This window comes from Cnephaeus nilssonii (assembly GCF_951640355.1).
Source record: "Cnephaeus nilssonii genome assembly, chromosome: 11".
NCBI lineage: Eukaryota > Metazoa > Chordata > Mammalia > Chiroptera > Vespertilionidae > Cnephaeus > Cnephaeus nilssonii.
In genome coordinates, this window is record NC_137082.1 from 62,806,886 (window position 1) to 62,826,537 (window position 19,652).

The window sequence follows — 19,652 nt, forward strand, 5'->3', positions numbered from 1 at the left end:
TTTGTCTACCTGGGCACCCTTCAATCTATCTTTCAGGTCTCTGATGGGTTCAAATGGCATCACCTCTAAGAAGTCTGTTCCCAACTTATCTAGGCAATATATTAAGTACCCCCCTTTTTTTGTTTTATTTTCCTGAACCATTGTAATAATTAGCATCAAAAGATCATATAATTATAAGAAGGTTGATCTTTCCTTTCAGAAAATGAGTTCCTTGAGGATAAAATTTGAGTGCTATATATTTTTAGCTCTTCAAGATATAAAACAGTGCCTAGCAAAAAAACAGTACAATTTAGATTTACAGAATGAATGAATGAACTTTGTAGACAGATTTTCCAGGAAAGGTTGTAGGTATCAGCTTCTAGTAATGGATCCTTCACCGTCAGATTGGCTTTAGAATGCAATGGTGTTCTGTTGCCCTGTCTCATACCCTCTCCTATAACTCCCAAAACTACCCCAAATGTACATAAATACTGGTGCGGTAAAATTGATAAATAAAAGTCACTTTTAGTATCAACTAGAAAATTAACATTTCAATGGATTGTAGACAAAATAAATTATTCAAATACATATTCATGGTTACACAGACTTGACTTTCCAAGACCTCTAAACACAGCAATGGATGTGCCGTCGCCCCCTCCCTCCCTCCCCAAATCAAATGCTTTCAGAGTTAAATTGCCTGCCTGGTGAGCTCATCTTTAAGTAGTTAGGAAGGGGAAAAGCAGGAAGTCATTACATCACCATTCTTCTAATGCATTATCAGGTATAGCCTGGGAGTAGCATGTACTAGGATTAACTTTAAGTTAGGGCCAACTAGAGATGAATTAACTCCTTCAGTTCATGAAAGATTATTGTTTAATATGCTGAAATAACAAATACCTTAACTGTATCCTGAAAGATTTTATGTGACTCTGGGATTACAAGGGGGCAGTCTGAGTTATCGATCAGGTCAGGGAGAAAGCTGTGCTCTGGAACATGGAACTTTGAGAGCAGAGAAGCCAAACTTTGAGGAAGAAAGAGGTGGTTTCTGCCTCAATCCTCTGTTGCCTTAGCTGGGCCCTGGTCAGAATGCCTGTGCTCAGAGGCAGCTGTGACACTGTGATTGCTTCTGTGTCTACCCACATCTCATGTGTACATAAAACATTCATGCTTTCAATAGTCTATTCCATTTCATTCCCCTCCCACACGGTGTCCTAGAGAACTATGCTTTTGTATTTAATAACACTTTCTAGATAAGAGAGAGTTGCTTTTAGCCAACATAACATGACTTTAAATGGCCATTTTGCACTATAGTAAGAATGATGATAAATTAGTCCTCAGAAGAGAGTGGATTTTAATTAATAAAATATGTTTTAGAGTTTATTCCGACGAATACATATTCTCTCATCATGTGACCTTGAGATTGTGGAAAAAAGAAAAAAAAGATTCTGCTTAATGTGGTAAAACAAATAGAAATAAATGGTCATTTGAATTCTGAATTTGCAGCATCTCATTTGGGGCTTTTAAGAGAGCAGTGTGATGGATGATGGGTTTTTAATAACCACTGAATAGACTGTTTACTCTTACACTGAAACCACAAATGTGTTACACAGTGGGAGCCACTTACTGACAGTATGTTTTTCATCGTAATCACAAAGACGTTGTAAGCAATCAGCCAGTCCCAATAACGCAGGATGCTCTTGATAGGTTTCAATAGCAAGTCACCCCCAAAGAGCAGGAAATAGAAGCAGGCCACCAAGTAACCCATGCAAAAGATGCTGATCCTTGTTGTCCCAGTGATGAAGATGATTGTGAGGACGAACCAGAAGAGGTAGCTAAAGATGATCACTTTGGACATGTCCAAGTATGATCTGGAAAATAAAGCCAAACCATCAAAGGACAACAACAAAAACAAATAAAAACATTAAGTTGGAAGATTCTACTTTAATGAGGGTAAAAAACATACTATATATTTGACTCAGAGGTTCAGCTTTAGCTACTGAACCCCTCTGTCCCATGTTTATTAGTTTTATGTGTACAAGCACCTCCCAGTGTTCCAAGAATGGAAGACAGACACAGAGAGAGACAGACAGACAGAGACAGACACACACACAGAGAGAGAGAGAGAGAGAGAGAGAGAGAGAGAGAGAGAGAGAGAGAGAAGGAAGTAGAGGTATATACTTGAATTAAAGGGCATGCACCAAAGTGGCTTTGAACCATGCAGCTGTTGTTACCTGCAGTGAATGAAATCTGGGACAGGGTTATATTGGCTGAAGGAGGCCGCATCAAGGCTCATGCAAATCTCCACATTGTCCCCTGCTATGACTCGCACTGCAGCCTTATTTTCATCCTCAAAAATCTGCCATTGTAAGGAGGCACACAGAAGCAGCATGAAGTCATCTGGCAAGACAGAGGTAAGATCATTAAACCTGGGTTTACAGATGCAGGTAACAGTCCCCATACAGCATGAGCTGCTCTTTAACTCTCAAGGGAGTTGTGTTCCTAAACTGGATTCCAATGTTGGGGCCAAATCCCAACTTCCTTACCATGGGGGTTGCAAGAGGAATCACAGACATTCCAGAGGCACGAAGTGGGAGAGTTCTAGGATTGTGTCTGCACGTTGGTGAGTAAAAATGTCAGGTGCCAATTACTGGCCTTCAAGACTCTCTTTATTTGCGCTTATCTCCCACCAATGTTTTGAGGAGGCCATTTGAGCATTTTCCCCATCTTAATCTTTTTACATATGGTAGAAGCAGACATTTCTGATTTTCTCTATCATTTCCATTCCCTTTTACATTTGTGACCAAAGACTCTTCCCAGAGCACATACTGTAGTGAAGGCTGGGTGACAGCAGTTGACAATTATGGGTCGATTCGTGAGAGTGGAGACATCTGATGGAGCAGTCCTCGTGGCCAATAGCCCAGAAGAGGCCCTCACTCCAGCCAGGCAGGCAGCCTCCAGTCTAAGTTGCCTTGTTGTTCTTTAAACTAAATCTGCATGTGTTTAGGCAGCTAAGTTGCTCTTTGGTTTTCCACTGGATCCAGCACTCCCTGGATAGGAGTGGATAACCTTGACCTTTGGATTATCAGTCTGCCCTTGATAGGACTTGGGGCTGGGGCCCAGCTCAGGAGCCTGGGCAATTTGAGTAGCACCTTCCTGGCTAGCACAGTCTTATCTTCAGATTTGGTTTGTGGTGGCAGCTAGAAAAACGGATTCACAAAATATAAGGCCTCCCTCCTCACTCTACTTTCTAGAAGGCGGGTGTGCTGGGGCATGTGTTGGTTGGCAGAGTGTGTGTGTTGTAAGGTAAGTTATGAAAGTGAATATGGTATTTCAATGTTTATTTATTAATTTTGCAAATGTTTATAGGGCAAGTAGAAGCCATTAATGACCTGTGATATTAATACATCAAGACAAGCCCTTTACATGATTATAAAGAGCAGTGGAAGAAGCAAAGGCACTAATGCCTAATGCATGAAGATGGATTAGCAAATATAAAACCCACGGCTGCAACACTTACAGACGAGAAACACAGGGTTGGGCCGCACAATGAAGTCTGGGAAGTACAGCCACTTTATGATGTTGTCATTGAAGTTGGAACCCTTGAATCTCCATGGGTAATCTGCAGGGAGGGAGGAGCAAAATCAATAAGCTTCTTTGCTGCCCTTTGCCCACTGTGCCCAACGCAAGGGTGGATCATAAGAGCAGCTGCTCCTGGGAGGCCACGCACCTCTGCAGGGCGCAGGGGGGATGCCGATGCAGATGAAGTACTGGAACGTGATGATGCACGCCAGGAAGCAGCAGTACTTGGGCCAGATCTCCGCGATGGCTTTTCTTCTGCGTCGATACAAGACAGCGATCAGCCAGCAGGCATGAATCATGGCATAGAAATCCATTCGCTGACCGATTACGTTAACTGACAGTAGGAAACAAGTCTGTGTAAGGAAAAAAGAGGCAAAACAATTGGGTTTAGAGGGAAGGGGAGTGGTGTCAGCTTTCAGCCCTTTGCAGGGGCAGAGACCTGCCTTCCTGAGGTAGGTTTCTCTGCACATGTTCACCAGGTCTTGTCTTGTTACATGTCTTTAAGGGTGAAGACGGAGATACTGTACCGATTAGACACAGATACTGTACAGTTTACTTCCAAGGGAAACACTGACTACTTCACTATTTACAAGAACCACTTCAACCATGAAGAGAACTACAGCTATAATCTCTTCATGAAAGTCACTGTTTCAAATTCATTCTACTGAGGAACAGGCACTACCACCGCCATTTCAGGTCTAATGGTTCATTTTGGCTAAGGTTACATTTCCAAATGCAGGAAACAGAAAAACAAAATTATAACATTTTCAGTTTATAAGGAAACAGTTAAAACGACAAGTGACCGGCATCATGTGTCTGTAGGACCACAGAGATCCAGAGAGGCAGAGTTCACTGTTGCAAGGGGGCCACTGGCACTTGGTGTGGGAAAACTTTCAATCAGGCCAGGTAAGCCCTTCAGTAGCATCTCCTCCTGCTAATCCCAGGATCCGTGATCATGGCCTGGAGGTGCAGGACGAAACTTCAGTGGCCAATTGGCCAAAAGCAGCTATTGGGATTGTCACAGAAAATAGAAAACACACCCTCAAGGAAACTCACCTCCAGACCAAACTTGTAGAAGAAGTAATTTATGAAATATTTGGCACAATTAATAATTCCATCATCCAGATGGTGTCTTGTAATGTCATGAAAGATGGTTTTTGATACAGGGGCCGTGAGGTTGTTTCGTCCCCGGTAGTACTCCTGATGGCGGTAAACTGTGACCTCAAAGGCCAGAATGGCCAGCATCAGCAGATTATTCTACAAAGCAAGAAAACACAGCTGTGGGAAGCCAAAGGCTTTGTTACTTGGTAATTTTAAACAATCCTCATAATAAATAGTTTGATTCCATTTTTGATGTTTAATAGTATAATGCTTTATAAAATCCCATCTCTATAATAACTAGTCTTGAATTCCAAGTTCATTTTCCCTGCTTTCTGGTAACAAGGTGGAGTTATCTCCATTATGCAAATCAAGTTAATTTACATTACAATACGATCTACACTCTCTAGACAAAAGCCTGTTCCTGAAAAAGCACAAACCTCTACCAGGAAGCAGTGTCCAATTATCTTGAGAGGGTGGTCCACCTTTATTGGCACCTAGAAGTGCCAGATACTTCTACCGTGTTCTACAAGGACATCCTGGGAAACACACTAAGCTGGAGGAGTGGGATAAGCATGAGAGGGGAAATTTTTTAACACCTCTGAAATCTGGCTAGAGAGAGCAGTATTGAGAAACATGAGGATAAAATAGTAACAATAATAATAGTGATGATAATCCTCTCTATAAAATGGTAATATGCAAATTAACCATCACTCCGCTACATAAGCCACGCCCACCAGCCAAGCCACGCCCACCAGCCAATCAGGGTGAGTATGCAAATTAACCCCAATCCAAGATGGCTACAGCCACAGAGAGCAAGGTTTCCCAGGTAACAGAGGAAGCCAAGCTTTCCATAGCTGTTGCAGGCCTAAGCCTCCACTCAAGCTACAAAGTTTCAATTATAGAAGGTAAACAAATTCAAACAAATGGCGGCAGAATGGAGCTTAAGAGAGCAGGCCAGGGTTGCCGGTGGCAACAGGGGAAGCAAAGCTTTCCGCACACCCTGGCCGGGCCCACCCGCTTAAGGCAACAAAGTTTCAATTGTAGAAGGTGAATTAACTGCCACAGAAATGGCTGCCGGAGCCCCAGGCTTGGCTCTGCTCCAGGCTACAAAGTTTCAATTGTAGAAGGAAAATAAATTCCAGATACCAGGGCCTCCCTTTGGGTTGCCAGGGGGCGTGGCCGGCCTGCAAACCACCACAGGCCCCTCGCTCAGGCCGCCCCACACCCCAAGGGAACCCCCACCCTTATCTGTGACACCCTTCAGGGCAAACCAGCTGGCCCCCACCCGTGCACCAGGCCTCTATCCTATCTAATAAAAGAATAATATACAGATTGATCATCACTGCAACACACAATATAGCTGCCCCCATGTGGTCAAAGATCCTGCCCCCATGTGGACACAAGATGGCCACCACAAGATGGCCAGCAGGAGAGGGCAGTTGGGAGGCACCCGGCCTGCAAGGGAGGGCAGTTGCGAGGGACCAGGCTTGCAAGGGAGGGCAGTTGCGAGGGACCAGGCTTGCAAGGGAGGGCAGTTGGAGGTGATCAACCCTGCAGGAGAGGGCAGTTAGGGGTGACCAGGCTGGCAGAGGAGGGAAGTTGGGGGAAAACAGGCTGGCAGGGGAGCAGTTAAGCATCAACAAGGCTGGCAGCAGAGTGGTTAGGGGGTGATCAGGCTGGCAGGCAGAAGTGGTTAGGGGCAATCAGGAAGGCAGGCAGGCAAGCAGTTGGGAGCCAGCAGTCCTGGATTGTGAGAGGGATGTCCGACTGCCCGTTTAGGCCTGATCCCACCAGGATCGGGCCTAAATGGGCAGTTGGACATCCCTCCAGGAGTCCCAGATTGGAGAGGGTACAGGCTGGGCTGAGGGACAACCCCCTGCCGTGCACGAATTTCGTGCACCGGGCTTCTAGTAATAATAATAAAATAGTTCACATTTATGGAACTGTATGTGCCAGATACTATTCTAATCACTCCTTTCAAATATCAATTTGTTTTATCCATAAAACAGCTCTTTATGGTAGATATCATCTGCATATTACATGACAGATATGGTCAATACTATTTTTAAACATTACAAATGTTTTCTGCCATATGATATTTGCCAGAGTCAAAGAGAAATGGGATTCTTGGTATATTTTAAAATTCCAGGTTTTGCATATAAATGTTTCATTTTTAAGTACCTTCTCAGCATAATATTACTAAGATTACTCAGATTATCCATCAAAGTAAAATGTGAAAAATATGAAGTATATTACTTTCATTACATTTCTTATAACTGCTTGCAAAGTTCCTTTTTCTAAAATATGCTCTTTATTTGATTACCTCTAAGTGTAATATATGCCCTTTATTAAAAACTGTAGAGAAACAGAATTTAGACAGCAAAAAATTCTTTAATGCTATACCTACTTCTGAGAAATAATCATTGCTGACCATTTGCTATATTTTACTCATCTTTTTCTTTGTATCTAAAAGAGATTATACTATGTACGGTACTCTAACATTTTTTGAAATTTAATTAATAGATTTTGGACATCTTTTAATGTCTGACATTATCAATCTCCCTCAGTCCTTTAGTAGTTCTATAATGTTCCAGTGACTATATCTGTCACACTTTATTCAATTAATCACAAACTACTTGATAAATTCCTTTTCAGCACAATACGATACTGATTTTAATATTGAGTCATTTGTCTAGAAGGTGATCCTAAATGCCACATAAGATGAGGTTCCTATCATTGTGATATTAGGGGTTTCAAGGGAAAGGATTCTAGAACATAACTACACAGAGGCACCAACTCAGCACAACGAAGCCTTTACCCTCAGGTAGACGAGCAACGGCGAAGACTTCCTCAGGCCCACCCACTCTGTTGGATCCACAGGAGCGTTGTAGAGTAGAGACTTGTTCAACTGGTTGAGGGGTATGTCTGTTTCATTATCATTTGGCTGAAAAGAAGAGAAAAGGAATTGGCTCCACAGATTAGGAGAGTTCAGGTTATTCTCCTTCAGTTTTGAGCATAAGAACATGAGGGACATGGGAGGGGAAGACCCTTTTGAAAGGGAAATCTCATCAGGAACAGAGACTCGGACCCAGCATTCTAGGCCATAATGTATCCAACCTGCTGAGGTGATTTAACGGCCAGACAGAATGTGCTTGGGGGTGTAGGTTCCCCAATCTCCACCTCATTTCCCTAAAGGCCAAAAAGATTCCCCGTCTTTGAGGCTCACCAAGGAACAGTTAACAGAAAAATTCTCAGGCTTAATGGTTTGCAGCTGGTACAACATTTTGCAGACGATGATCACACATGTCCAGACAGTGCAGACACTTGAAGCCAGACGGCGTAGCTTGGTGTATGGCAGAGCAAAAGCCCAAGAAATCAAAAATACATAGTTGAACACAGACACCTGAAAACATAAAATCAGAAATGGGGACAAAAATACATAACATGGCATAACATCCACAAAACATGGCAATTTGATTTATTCAGCTCAGCTCAGTTCAGCAGAAGTTGATTGAGTTTTGAGCCTGTGTAAGGCATTGCCCTAGATGCTAAGATATATGTCTTGTATGGCAGACAGATATATAACTAGATGATGTCAATATAACATAGCAGTAATAAATTATAGATGCAAACAGGCTCTGTGAAAATACCCAGAAGGGGTCCCTGGCCTCATCTGGAGCCTCAGGAAACATTTCCTGGAAAGAATGATGCTGAGCTGATCCTTGAGGGGTGCATAACGTTAGCCAGGCCAAGAAAGGTGAGAAGTGCATTCGAGGTAAAGGGTGTGTGAGCAAAGGCAGGAAAGCATAAAGGAGTGTGGTGGCAATAGGTGACCATAAACAACTGGGAGTTCCAGAGTTGAAAAGAGTGAACTGCAGTATGAGACTGGAGATGTGGCTGAGAGCTACGTTTTACGGGCCCTTTTAAAACTATGCTGTGGCCCATGAACCCCTGTGTAGAAAATAGTGAGTCTGCAGGGCTCTACACAGGGAAACCTTAAGGAAAGATTAGCATTTTATTTAGATAATTGTAACTGAAGGACAGAGGTGCATCAATGGGGTTAGACCAGAGCAGTGGTTGGCAAACTCATTAGTCAACAGAGCGGCACACTGCGGCTCGCAAGCCGCATGTGGCTCGCGAGCCGCAGTTTGCCGACCACTGGACCAGAGGAAAGGAGACCAGTCACATGCACTCTAATAGGCCAGGAGAACAATGACAAGGGTCCAAACTCAGGCAGTGGAGCAGAGAGGACTCATGGATTTGAGATGGGAAGTGAAATCAGCTAGATTTAATGATTGATTGGCTTCGAGGCGGGGTGCTGGTAGGTCAGGGAGAAAGTGTAAAGAATGCCTCCCAGTTTTCTGGCTTGATAGAGTAACAGTACCACTACTGAGATAGAATCTGAAGTGAGGGCCAGGTGTAAAGAGAAAAGGCAAGGCCCTGGCAGGATATCTCAGTTGGTTAAAGCATGATCCTGATATGCCAATGTCTCAGATTCGATCCTAGGTCAGGGGACATACAAGAGTCAACCAATAAATACATAAATGAGTGAAACAACAAATCAATGTTTCTCTCTCTCTCTCTCCCCTTACCCACTCTCTCTAAAAATCAATAAATATATTTTTAAAAAGAGGGAAGGCAATGACTTCAACTTGGTCTAAGACTGTATTTGTTGATTAGGTGAGATATGCACTCATGTCTAACAGTTCTCCATAGCTAATCATTCACTGAATGGTATAGAAGCACTACTATCTTATTCAGCCATGGAAAATACTTATTTATTCTGGGTATCATTAGAATAATATCTGAATATTATTAAAATAATTTCATAGGAATATTTAATATTACCAGGTAAAAAATAACTGCCCCAGCCAATTGACAAACTTGAACATGTACTACAAGTGCTAAGTGCTATGGGCTATGAGGTATGGTTCCTGTTTGGCTCACAAATCTAGACAGCAAGAAACACGGAGACTCCAGGGCAGTATTTAAGTCTGCAATTTGTAACCTACTACTCTACTTAACTACTAGACACTGTCCAGAGCAAGGAACTGCTTAAAATTAAGTGCTGAAATCTCAGGGTAGTAGAGCTGCCTTACAGAGTTAATTGAGGATGAAAGAAATACTGTATGTAGAAGTGCCCTGTAAATGTAAAGCATTCACCAACATAATAAATGTTAGCATTTAACAAAATATTTTGACTAGCTAGGTGACTCCTCCTCCTCAATTACCAGCAAGTGGTATGTTAAAAAGTAAATCCTAGTAAGGATATTATAAAATTAAGTCTCTGTTATTTTTTATTAGGTATTTAAGGCATTAAGTATAAATATAGTACAATAAAATTTTAGAGAGAAAGAGAAGAAAAAATATTATCTTTTATTAAGTCCTAACTAGGTTCAAGGTCACATATCCTGTGTGGATCCCTGTCTTTAAGAAACACATGGGGTCATGCAAGCGAGAACTGGATAAGCAGCCTATGACAACATGACAGAGGAAGAGTCCTGCTGGGGTGAGTAGAGTTATGTGGGCACACACAGCTGATCATCTAGCCCAGCATGGGGGAAAATTGCCCAGAGGACCTGCGGTCAAACTGGAGTTAGCCTGACAGAGGAATCACTGGTCCAAGGCCTTACAGGCAAGAGAAAGCATGGGGTGGACATCTTCAGAGCAGCACATGGTTTACCATGAGAGCAGTGTGATCTGAGTCCATTGTAGAGGACTTTGAAATTCACTAGGCAGATTGGGTGTCTAGGAAAGGAAATGGCAAAATGGTGTAGGACCAGTTCAATGTTATATCATGTTACTGGGAGAATGACAGAGAGCTGTTCAAAGTTTTCAAGTAGAAGATTAACGTGATCATGCTGAAAAGATGATTCTGACTGCATGACAGAATACGTATTAGGAGGAAGGATTGGAGCAGAGCTGAGAATCCGTTAGAGCAATTGAAAAAGGGGACTGATACAGACAGAGGCAATGAGCTCAGTGTTAAGAGATATTCAGTGAAGGTGTTTCAGAGACAGGCAAGAGTGAGGTCATGTTCAGTTGTCACTTGGGGATATGAGAATGGAGTTCAAAAAGGGGACTGGTTGAAGACACAGATTTACAACTCATATGCATATAGATGGCAGGTGAATCCTAGGAGCTCACCCACAGAAAGTCTAGAACCACAAAAGGGGTGTGCAAATAGGACCTGAAGAACCCTAAGAGAGAGGCAGGAAGAGAAGGGCCAAAGCAGTGGGGAGAGGCTGGGGATGTGTGCTGATTTGGAAAGCAAGAGAAGAGACAGTTTCAAGGATGAGAAAATGATCATTAATATCCAGTGTTATATAGAATCAAGTGAAATGAGGACTGAGCAGACTCTGTGAGGTGGGTGCTTTGCTTTTTCTCATTTTACAAAGAGGAAAACTGGGGCTCGGATAAGTGGGACACTTTGTTCAATGCAAATGTGGCTGACGGTGGTCTCATCACTTCCGTGGTGATAGGGATTTCATGGAATGCACAGTAAAAAAGAAAGACAAATAGCTGGACCCCCACTAATATCCAACAAGTCAGAATTCCTAGGGAAATGACTGATAATCCTATCGAACAAATGTCCAGGTGATTTTCATTATCAAAAAATTTTGGACAGTAATTTTTATTCCATAACGCCTTCCTAACAAAGCACTTTTACACAAGTTGTCATTTTATCTGAACAAAAACTTATGAAGCTTAAAGCCACTGCCTTGAGAGAGGAGCCTCCACGAACTGTGGTTTCTGGCCCTGTGCTTATTCATCCCTCCCTCAGAGAACCCGCAACTTCAATGCAACCTTCTGTGTAGGATCTCCCTCCCTGTGTGCCCAGAGCTTCTAGGGGACACCTGTAACCCAATAGCAAACGTGACTTTGGTTTTATTTACCAGCCATTACCATCAGACTGCAAGCTGAGACCAGAAAATGTTTTTAATGCCTTTATACCAGCATCTAGCACAGTGTAAGCATTCAATTTATTGTAATTTATTATAAGCATATAAGAAAGGCTAAATGCATGCTTAGTGAGAGTGAAAGTAATAATCAAAATAATAATAATGAAACATCATCTGACATTTAGGAAGAATCTCAAGCTTGCAAAGTTCTTTACTTCCATCCTTCAGTCAGTAAACATTCATTGAGCTTCTACAATTGGCCAGACCCTCTGGGAATTACTAAGGATACTAGAAGAAATATATGGTTCCTTTCCTCAAAGAATAACTTGATCTCATAGAGCACTCTAGGATCCTTAGAAATGAAAACACAGTTATGTATAAAAGTGGAAGAGAATGTTACATATATTTTTAAATTAGGTCATTCCAAAGTGGCATTGTTCCTCAGTAAGGAATGTTGATATGAGACAGGTTTCTGTAACAAATTCTTTCTCAGAGTCCTCTCCTCCCTTGGATGCCCATAATGATAACCTTGGAAAGGTTTAGTATTAGTGGTAGAATGACCATGAATGTTTGTGAAAACAAGCTCCCTGGCTGATAGCCTTGGCTGTGGATAGTTTGAATCCAAAGAATGTGGTCACACCTCTTAAAGATTTAACTGGGGATGCTGACTTGGTTCTCATTTTGCCATTTACTGATCAGCAATTTTTGAGAAAGGATATATTTTGTATTAATCAAAAGTAATGAGCTATGAATAGCAAGTGTCATTGCTGTCTTGTCTCAAAACATATATATAAAAGGCTAATATGCAAAGTGTCCCCTTGGGAGTTCGACCGCTCACTATGATGTGTGCTACCAGGGGGCAGCATGGAATGAAGGAAGGCCCCAGCCGGCAGCCGGCAGCCAGGAAAAGGAGGCTCCGGCCAGCAGCTGGAAGGCCCCGATAGGCCCCGATCACTGGCCAGGCCTAAGACCCTACCCATGCATGAATTTCATGCACCAGGCCTCTAGTCCAATAATAAATAAGGTGAACTCTACTAATAATTTTATTAAATTTTGGAACCCAAGTTTATTCTTTGGTAACATCAACTATTGTTTATTTCTCAAAGAGAATTTGGGGAGATAGATTTTTCTCAATTGTAGTACAGAAAGGCAGCTTGCTCTCACACACTTCAACTAATAAAAACAAGTCACCTTTATAATACGACCAAGCCAATTAGGAACTAAGCCAGGAGCCTTTTGCTCCTGTTTTTCCCCTCTTCCTTTGGGACAATTGTCCTTCTCTTTTCTGTAAAACAAAGTGTATGTGGCTATCTTAGGTCTGGATGTTCTAATGTATTGGGAATTACATTTCCAAAAGGTAATAGACAGTTGGAAAAGAAAAATAATGCCCCACTGTTTGACCTGACGCTGCAACAAACGTTCACTTGCCTCTTTCACAGAGACCCAGATAATGTACGACGAAACAATTTTGATGATGTGCAACTCCAAAATCCACCACATGAACACCTGCAGCTTGTGGAAGTACTCCAGGAACTTGAGGAAGAGCACTGTGAGGCGGTCAATCACCAGGTGCCATTTGTTCCTTAAATCTGCAAAACAGGAATTCACCCAAGAACATAAAAAAAGTGGACGTGTTTGTTTTGTGTGTGTGTTTTTTGAGGTGGGGGGGGGCATTGTTATTTAAAGCATATCTTGTAACGTTCAGTTTGGAACAAGAAGATGCAAAATAATAGTAGTGGGTGAACTCTAAGACTACCAAAATCTGGTGAAGGGTAGTCTAAGACTCCCATGTGATGATGATGACGATTTAGACACCATGTCCAGGGACAAGGTTACTTGTGTCTCCCTTTTAATTTAGTTAATGTGAAGAAGAATCTTGACCTGATTATCTCTTAAAGCTGAACTATGATTCCCCAATTTCCTGGGAATATTAAGTCACACGAGCTCCATCTAAATGACATTCTTATTGCCAAAGTCATGCTTCTAGAGGTGCCATGCTCCTTCCCGGGGCTTGGCTAGAGAGAGGGTAAAGCTCTCGGTGGCCGCGCAAGCAGCCAGGCAGCCGGCTGCCGGAGGCAGGAAGAGCCTGCTCCCCTGGCAACTGCAGGTGAACGCTAAGCATCAGCGTGACCCAGCCTCAGCTCACAAAATGCGGTCAGGCTCATTTTAAGCATAGCTTTTAATCAAATTCGTCATTTTCTTCTTTCTGCCTGGTGCAGATGCAACAGAAACATTTCACTAGAGCAACCACAACACCACACCCCAATTTTTGTTTTACTGAATGGGTCCAATATGGATCTGTTTGGTGCAAGTCTGTGCTGCATTCACTGGTCTGTCTGCCACCATTTCTTGAGCAGCTGGTCTGTCTGCCACCATTTCTTGAGCAGCTGGTCTATCTGCCATCATTTCTTGAGCAGATCCCGGTAGTGACTAAATTACCTGATGTCTCTTCCTCCTCTTCGTCGTCTTCTTCCTCCTCCTCCTCGCTGTCTTTCCCAAGCTCACCCTTCTCCACTTTTTCAGAGCATCCCTCTGGTTTCTCCTCACCAAACTCAGCCACCTGCCTCCCCTCCAGCTTCTCCGGGCTGGCGGTCAGGTTCAGCATGGCGAGGTCTGGCAGGCTTCCTTCAGGGTGGGCCAGCCTGTTGGCAGAGAGCAGCCGAGTCAGGAGGGGCACGGAGGCTGGGAGACAGCCGAGTGAGTGAGGGGCGTGTTACAGGAGGAGGAACAAAAATGAACGTCAGTGCGTGTGCACAGGCCTTGCAAGAAGGGGTGGTTAGCCTCTTGTCAGTTTTTTGTTTTGTTTAAAGCTTTTTCTAAAACCAAACTGTCAGCTCAATTAGGTTTTGTTCTCGCTTCCAATTCAGGTTGTAGTGATTAGTCAAGTCATGAGAGCTCTCGACACCTAAACTTGACATTTTTCCCGGAGGAGAAAATGGTCAGAGTTTAGGATGTAGAAGCATGAAATGGTGTCATGTAGAGCAAGCATTTCATGGCTTCACAGGGGGACTTACGCATTTTGGTGGATTGGTAATTTTTTCTTGATGCTGCTCAAAGTAATTGAAATAGAAAGGGAAAAAAAAAAAAGGAGATGAGAACAGAAGAGTTATAAGGACTATCAGAGATCACACATCATGCTACATATCATCCACTATGTGCGGCTGCGGGAAGTGCCAACGCAAATGCATTCCAGGGTGGCGGCAGCAGCGTGCATGTGCGGGGGGCCTTGGGCTTGGCAACTGGTTTGAGAGTGGACAGGACTGCAGGTTGTAAGGGAGAGACTACATATGCTACTGAGGCCAATCATGTCATGCTTTTTTAGTAACGCAGCAAACCATCCCGCGGGAATCAAGTCATTCACATTTTATACAGCTTTTAAAAAAATTCTTAACTAATGTGTGCTTTCCGTCAACCTTTGCATAGACTCAACCCGTTCTGCCATCATTTCAAGCATATGCGGTGGGCGCTAAATGCTTCCAGAAGGGTGTCTCCATGATGTCCCCGTTCACGGGCACGGATGTGACCTGCCGTGCTGGCCTTGAGAAGAGGGCAGGGGAGTGCCAGAGTGAGCATGAGGGTGGTGCAGCCTCACAGAGCGGGGACAGCAGCCAGGGCATTGCAGCTGGTTTCACAGTGGGTAAGAACAAGTATGATCTGTCTGTTGATTTTTTTAAAAAACGTTCTTTTTATTCATATTCAAATGAATGTTTGAAGGAACATTTGTGGGTAATAAAGTAGGTATTAGGAAAAGGTCTACTGGAGATCCTGGTGACCTTCTCCATTTGTCATAATTAATCTATAATATCAGCTTCGTTGTAACAGGATGAACAATTAATAACGTTATTCTACCTGTATAATTGTGGGCCCTGAGTAAATTATTTAACCCTCCTGGAATTTAATTTATTTTCTCTAAAATGAGGAAGCTTGGCTAGATAAAAATCGAAGCTTACTTTCAAATTGTTGGCTTTACACTTGAAACACACCAATGATATTGGATAACTATTGTAATGAATCTACATTGTCCTTCAGCTTTCAGAGAGGTTATCAATCAAAATTACTTAAAAAAAAGATTTTTATTGATATTTAGAGAATGAAGAAGGGAGAGGGAGAGAAACATCGATGTGAGAACGAAACATTGATCAGCTGCCCTGACTGGGAATCAAATCGGCAACCCAACCAACTGAGCCTCGCCAGCCAGGGCAAAAGTAATTACTTTTAACAGAGTGTCAAGCAGGTAAATTAAGTAATGCCACAAACAAATTGTTAATTGCATGAAGAAATAACATTCTAAGGATGTTTCAGCCCTGGTGGGAGGAGCTAAGTGGACATATTTTCTAAAGCTAGTCAATGGACCCTACCATGTTTGGGAAAAGTTCCCCAGCCTTGAAACTGCAGTAGCAAATGTTGCACACCAACACTGCGCATGGCTCCGCAGCGAGCACACTGCTGTTCCCGCTTTGTCAGCACCGTACAGAGCAAATGGTGCTAAAGGCAAAAGCAGGCAGGTGCTGCAGTTGTCAGTATGTATATGTTCTCTTCAGCACTGCCAGGGGCTTGACTTTTGTAAGTGAGAAGATGAACATTTTCCTCACGGCAGGGATTTGCTAGCTTTTACTGTGGAAGTATGGCCATGTCAGAGTGTGTTTCTAATGTCTTCATCGACACTGCCATGGCTTGATACTGACAAAGAGCATTCTAATAATTCGTGTTGTTTATGGAGTAAAGCACAGAGATGAGGCTGTTTCTGCACCTGCTATGGTGGCGACATAACAAAAACCCTCAAGCAACAAGGCCCCAAAGTGCCCTTCCACACAGGGTATATTGAGTGGAGTTTATTGAATGACAGATTAAAAAACCACCACAAACAAACAAAAAACCAGTTTTCTTTCCCGATTCTACAGGAAAGAATGTGTGCCTTAATTTAGCTTTTTCCTCCAAGCAAATTAAAAAGAAAGGATCCTGATTTTTCAAGCTACATGAAAAGTCACACTCTAGGACCAACATTCCCTGAAACGTTCGGCTAAGGAACTTAAAGTACTGGTAATTTTTTTTACTGATTATCACGTGTGAATTACTGAGTCATCACATGCAGGGTTTCTACTTCAGGCCTCCAAATAGACGTGGGGAAGCCCCTGCCCTCCTATTTCCATCAATCCCACTTTTTCTCATGCCTTTTCCCACGGGAGCTCATTTTCCTCTCTGCATTTTCTTTAACCAAGCCTATAACTTTGTTGCCTTGTTTTTATTATGATTCAGGCTCTGAGCATTAATCTTCTTGCTATTTCTTAAATAAAATACAAGTTCTCTCCCTGACTGTTCTTTTGCATTCTAATAAAACATGATATTTATCTGTTTATTCACCCTCTCTTTCCTTCATGATTCCACAGCCCATTATGTGTGTGTTTCTCTATTTATATCAACATCATTTTATTCTAATTATAATTCTGAGGACTCTCCCGGTGGAGGTCAGAAACCCATTCTTACTCCACTCATATCCCTTGCAAAATACAGCATTGTGCTTGGCATACACTATGATTCATTGACTGGTGACCAAATTCTATGCACTGTAGGGGCATTTTTGGTTGTTATTGTTGTTAATCCTCACTGGAGGAATTTTTCCCTTGATTTTTAGAGAGGGCAAAGGGAGAGAAAAAGATAGAGAGAAACATTGATGTGAGAGAGACACATCGATTGGTTGCCTCCTGCACACACCCCAACCAGGGCAGGGGAACCTGCAACCAAAGTACATGCCCTTGACCGGAGTCAAACCCATAACCCTTCAGTCTACGGGCTAAGTTCTATCCACCGAGCCAAACCAGCTAGGGTGAGGCATTCTTATTTGAAATGGCAGAAACAGGTTGTGTTACATGGAGAATTAAAGAGGCTTAATTCGGTACGAGAAATTGACTTTGAAAAGCCACATATTAAGCTAGTTCCCATTTACCTTTGTAAAATCTCCATCTATATTCCATTTATTTATAACTATTTTGATTTGGAATATGTGGTAATGTAAACTGCACTCACCCCATTCATTAGACTACTAGAAAAAAGATTTCTTGCAAACCCACAGTGTTTATAAGTAACATTTAAAGTAGAATTTTATAGTTTTTAAGATTATTTTCTAGAGACTATAAGCACTTTTTGAAGACTGCATTCATAGAGGAGCAAATGACTTGTAAATTGAATATCACATCTTAAACATGTGTGGTACTAATTCCTCCAAACTAATCCACTAGGTAGGATGGGGAGTAAATGGCTTCCATTTCTGTGTATGTAGGAGAAATACCCATTGCTCCCGTTAAAGTATTCTAATACATACTGATTACTAATTCAGTTGGATCTTCCCCACAATTTTTCATATTATTGAAATGTTATCAGTCACCTATTCTCCTCAACACTTTGCCTTGCCTCCTACCTTATAAGGCAATGTCTACATTTTAATAACCCAGAAGTTGATTGAATGCAGCTAACCCACTTTCATAGGGGACTTACAAGCACAATAGTGAGCATAAATAAGTAAATTATGGGAAAAATAAAGCTTCTTTACTTAATGGAAGCATTCACCTTATCATTCTAATCAAAAGTAGGCTTTCTTCAAAATTGAACACACATACTGCCTTTCAGAAGCACATGTTCTAATACATGGAGACGGAAGATGATCTGACTTCGGGTGTGGGCACACAGTGCAGTATACAGATCTTCTAACATAGAAATCTACACCTGAAACCTATCTGATCCTATTAACCAATGTCACCCCAATAAACTTAATTTAAAAACACACACCTCAAGAAGCACATGTTATCAAGTGAGAGACGAGTTTGTTTGGTAACGTTTTTCTCTTGGCATAGCTCTGGCCTTCATTAACATGCTAACATTCAGACAACAGTGAAAGATTCCACTAGGAAGAGGATAGTGCCAATGTTGAAATACTTCGAGTTTTCAATCATTTTGTATTATTTTGAGTCTTGATCATTCTGGGACTCCTGAGTGAATTCAGGGGCCTGGTGACTTGGGGTAACAGGCATAAGTTTCTCTTAAGAGATTAAGTCTGGGACAATCAGGACCACAACTTGCATCAGCCTCTGCCTAACCAACCCATAAACCAACTCCTGTCCTCTTTGGTGTCCCCACCATCTCCTCATAACGCAAGTGGTAAACACTTTATGAGAAACACAAAGAGAGAAAGCGATAATAGTCCCTCATGTTTTGAGTGATGAAATTTAAATAGTTCCTCAAGATTTCTAGCTAGAGTCTGTATTTTACTTCTGTACCTATCAACTAAAAATCAGAGGTTCACTATGCGCTCTCTCAGGTTGTCAACAAACAGGCTTCTGAATGAGCCAGTCCTCATTCCTCCTTCTTTCACAATCTGCACAAGGATACACTAATTTTTCACATTTCCTTTTAGAAGTTCTACCCCCTAAGGTTTGCTATTTGGTTGTCAGCCTCAGGATTTTACCTAAGAGAAAAGTGAATAGAATAAAAAACCAACTCTTTCAAAGAGGCATGTTAATTGGATTTATTGTAAGATAAGTGTTTCTATTACTTAAATTATTGGCTTTATTACTAATGACATGAAGTTATGGGAGTGGATATTTTAATTGAGCTAGTTTATAAAATAAGAATAGTTTTAGTAAATAAGATGCCAAAGGATCTTTACTCTGAACTGTTGGGGCACTTGAGGACAAATATATACACAATACTATCAATGCTATTCTTTTTTATGTGTGGTTACTTGCATATTTTTATCTCCCCAGCTAGGTGACATGCATCTAAGATAGGGTCCTTGATTCAGTGTCTGTCTCTGTGCCTTTTGTGTTATGTAAATATATTGTGAAATCTGATGATGTAAAATATCATTCTTCAGTATGTAGAGCTTTTCACCATGCACTGTAGCGACTATTTTCACTTCATTTAGTAAATATCTACTGAGGGTCAACTAATGGGTAAGGCCCCAAGGTAGGTGATATGTGGATACCTTGGTGATTTATACAGGGCCTTCAGGCCTGAGGAGCTGACACCTCTGGCCAGGGAGATAAGACAAGCAGGCAGCTAGAGGGCTGGGAGGCAAATGTCGGGAGACAGCGATCA

The 19,652-nt window shown here is 42.1% G+C and overlaps 1 protein-coding gene across 1 annotated transcript in view; it reads right to left on the reverse strand.

The window, feature by feature from the left end:
* Positions 1-19,652, reverse strand: part of PIEZO2 (piezo type mechanosensitive ion channel component 2) — a gene marked incomplete at its 3' end in the record, with an annotated part of 333,950 nt that overhangs the window by 61,297 nt on the left and 253,001 nt on the right. Inside the window, exons 18-26 of the mRNA XM_079783425.1 lie at positions 14,001-14,203; positions 12,990-13,150; positions 7,886-8,062; positions 7,478-7,603; positions 4,615-4,815; positions 3,707-3,911; positions 3,497-3,598; positions 2,211-2,376; positions 1,604-1,847 (exon numbers count right to left, since the gene is read on the reverse strand). Coding sequence (XP_079639551.1) covers positions 1,604-1,847; positions 2,211-2,376; positions 3,497-3,598; positions 3,707-3,911; positions 4,615-4,815; positions 7,478-7,603; positions 7,886-8,062; positions 12,990-13,150; positions 14,001-14,203 — 1,585 coding nt within the window. The remainder of the gene's footprint in view (positions 1-1,603; positions 1,848-2,210; positions 2,377-3,496; positions 3,599-3,706; positions 3,912-4,614; positions 4,816-7,477; positions 7,604-7,885; positions 8,063-12,989; positions 13,151-14,000; positions 14,204-19,652) is intronic.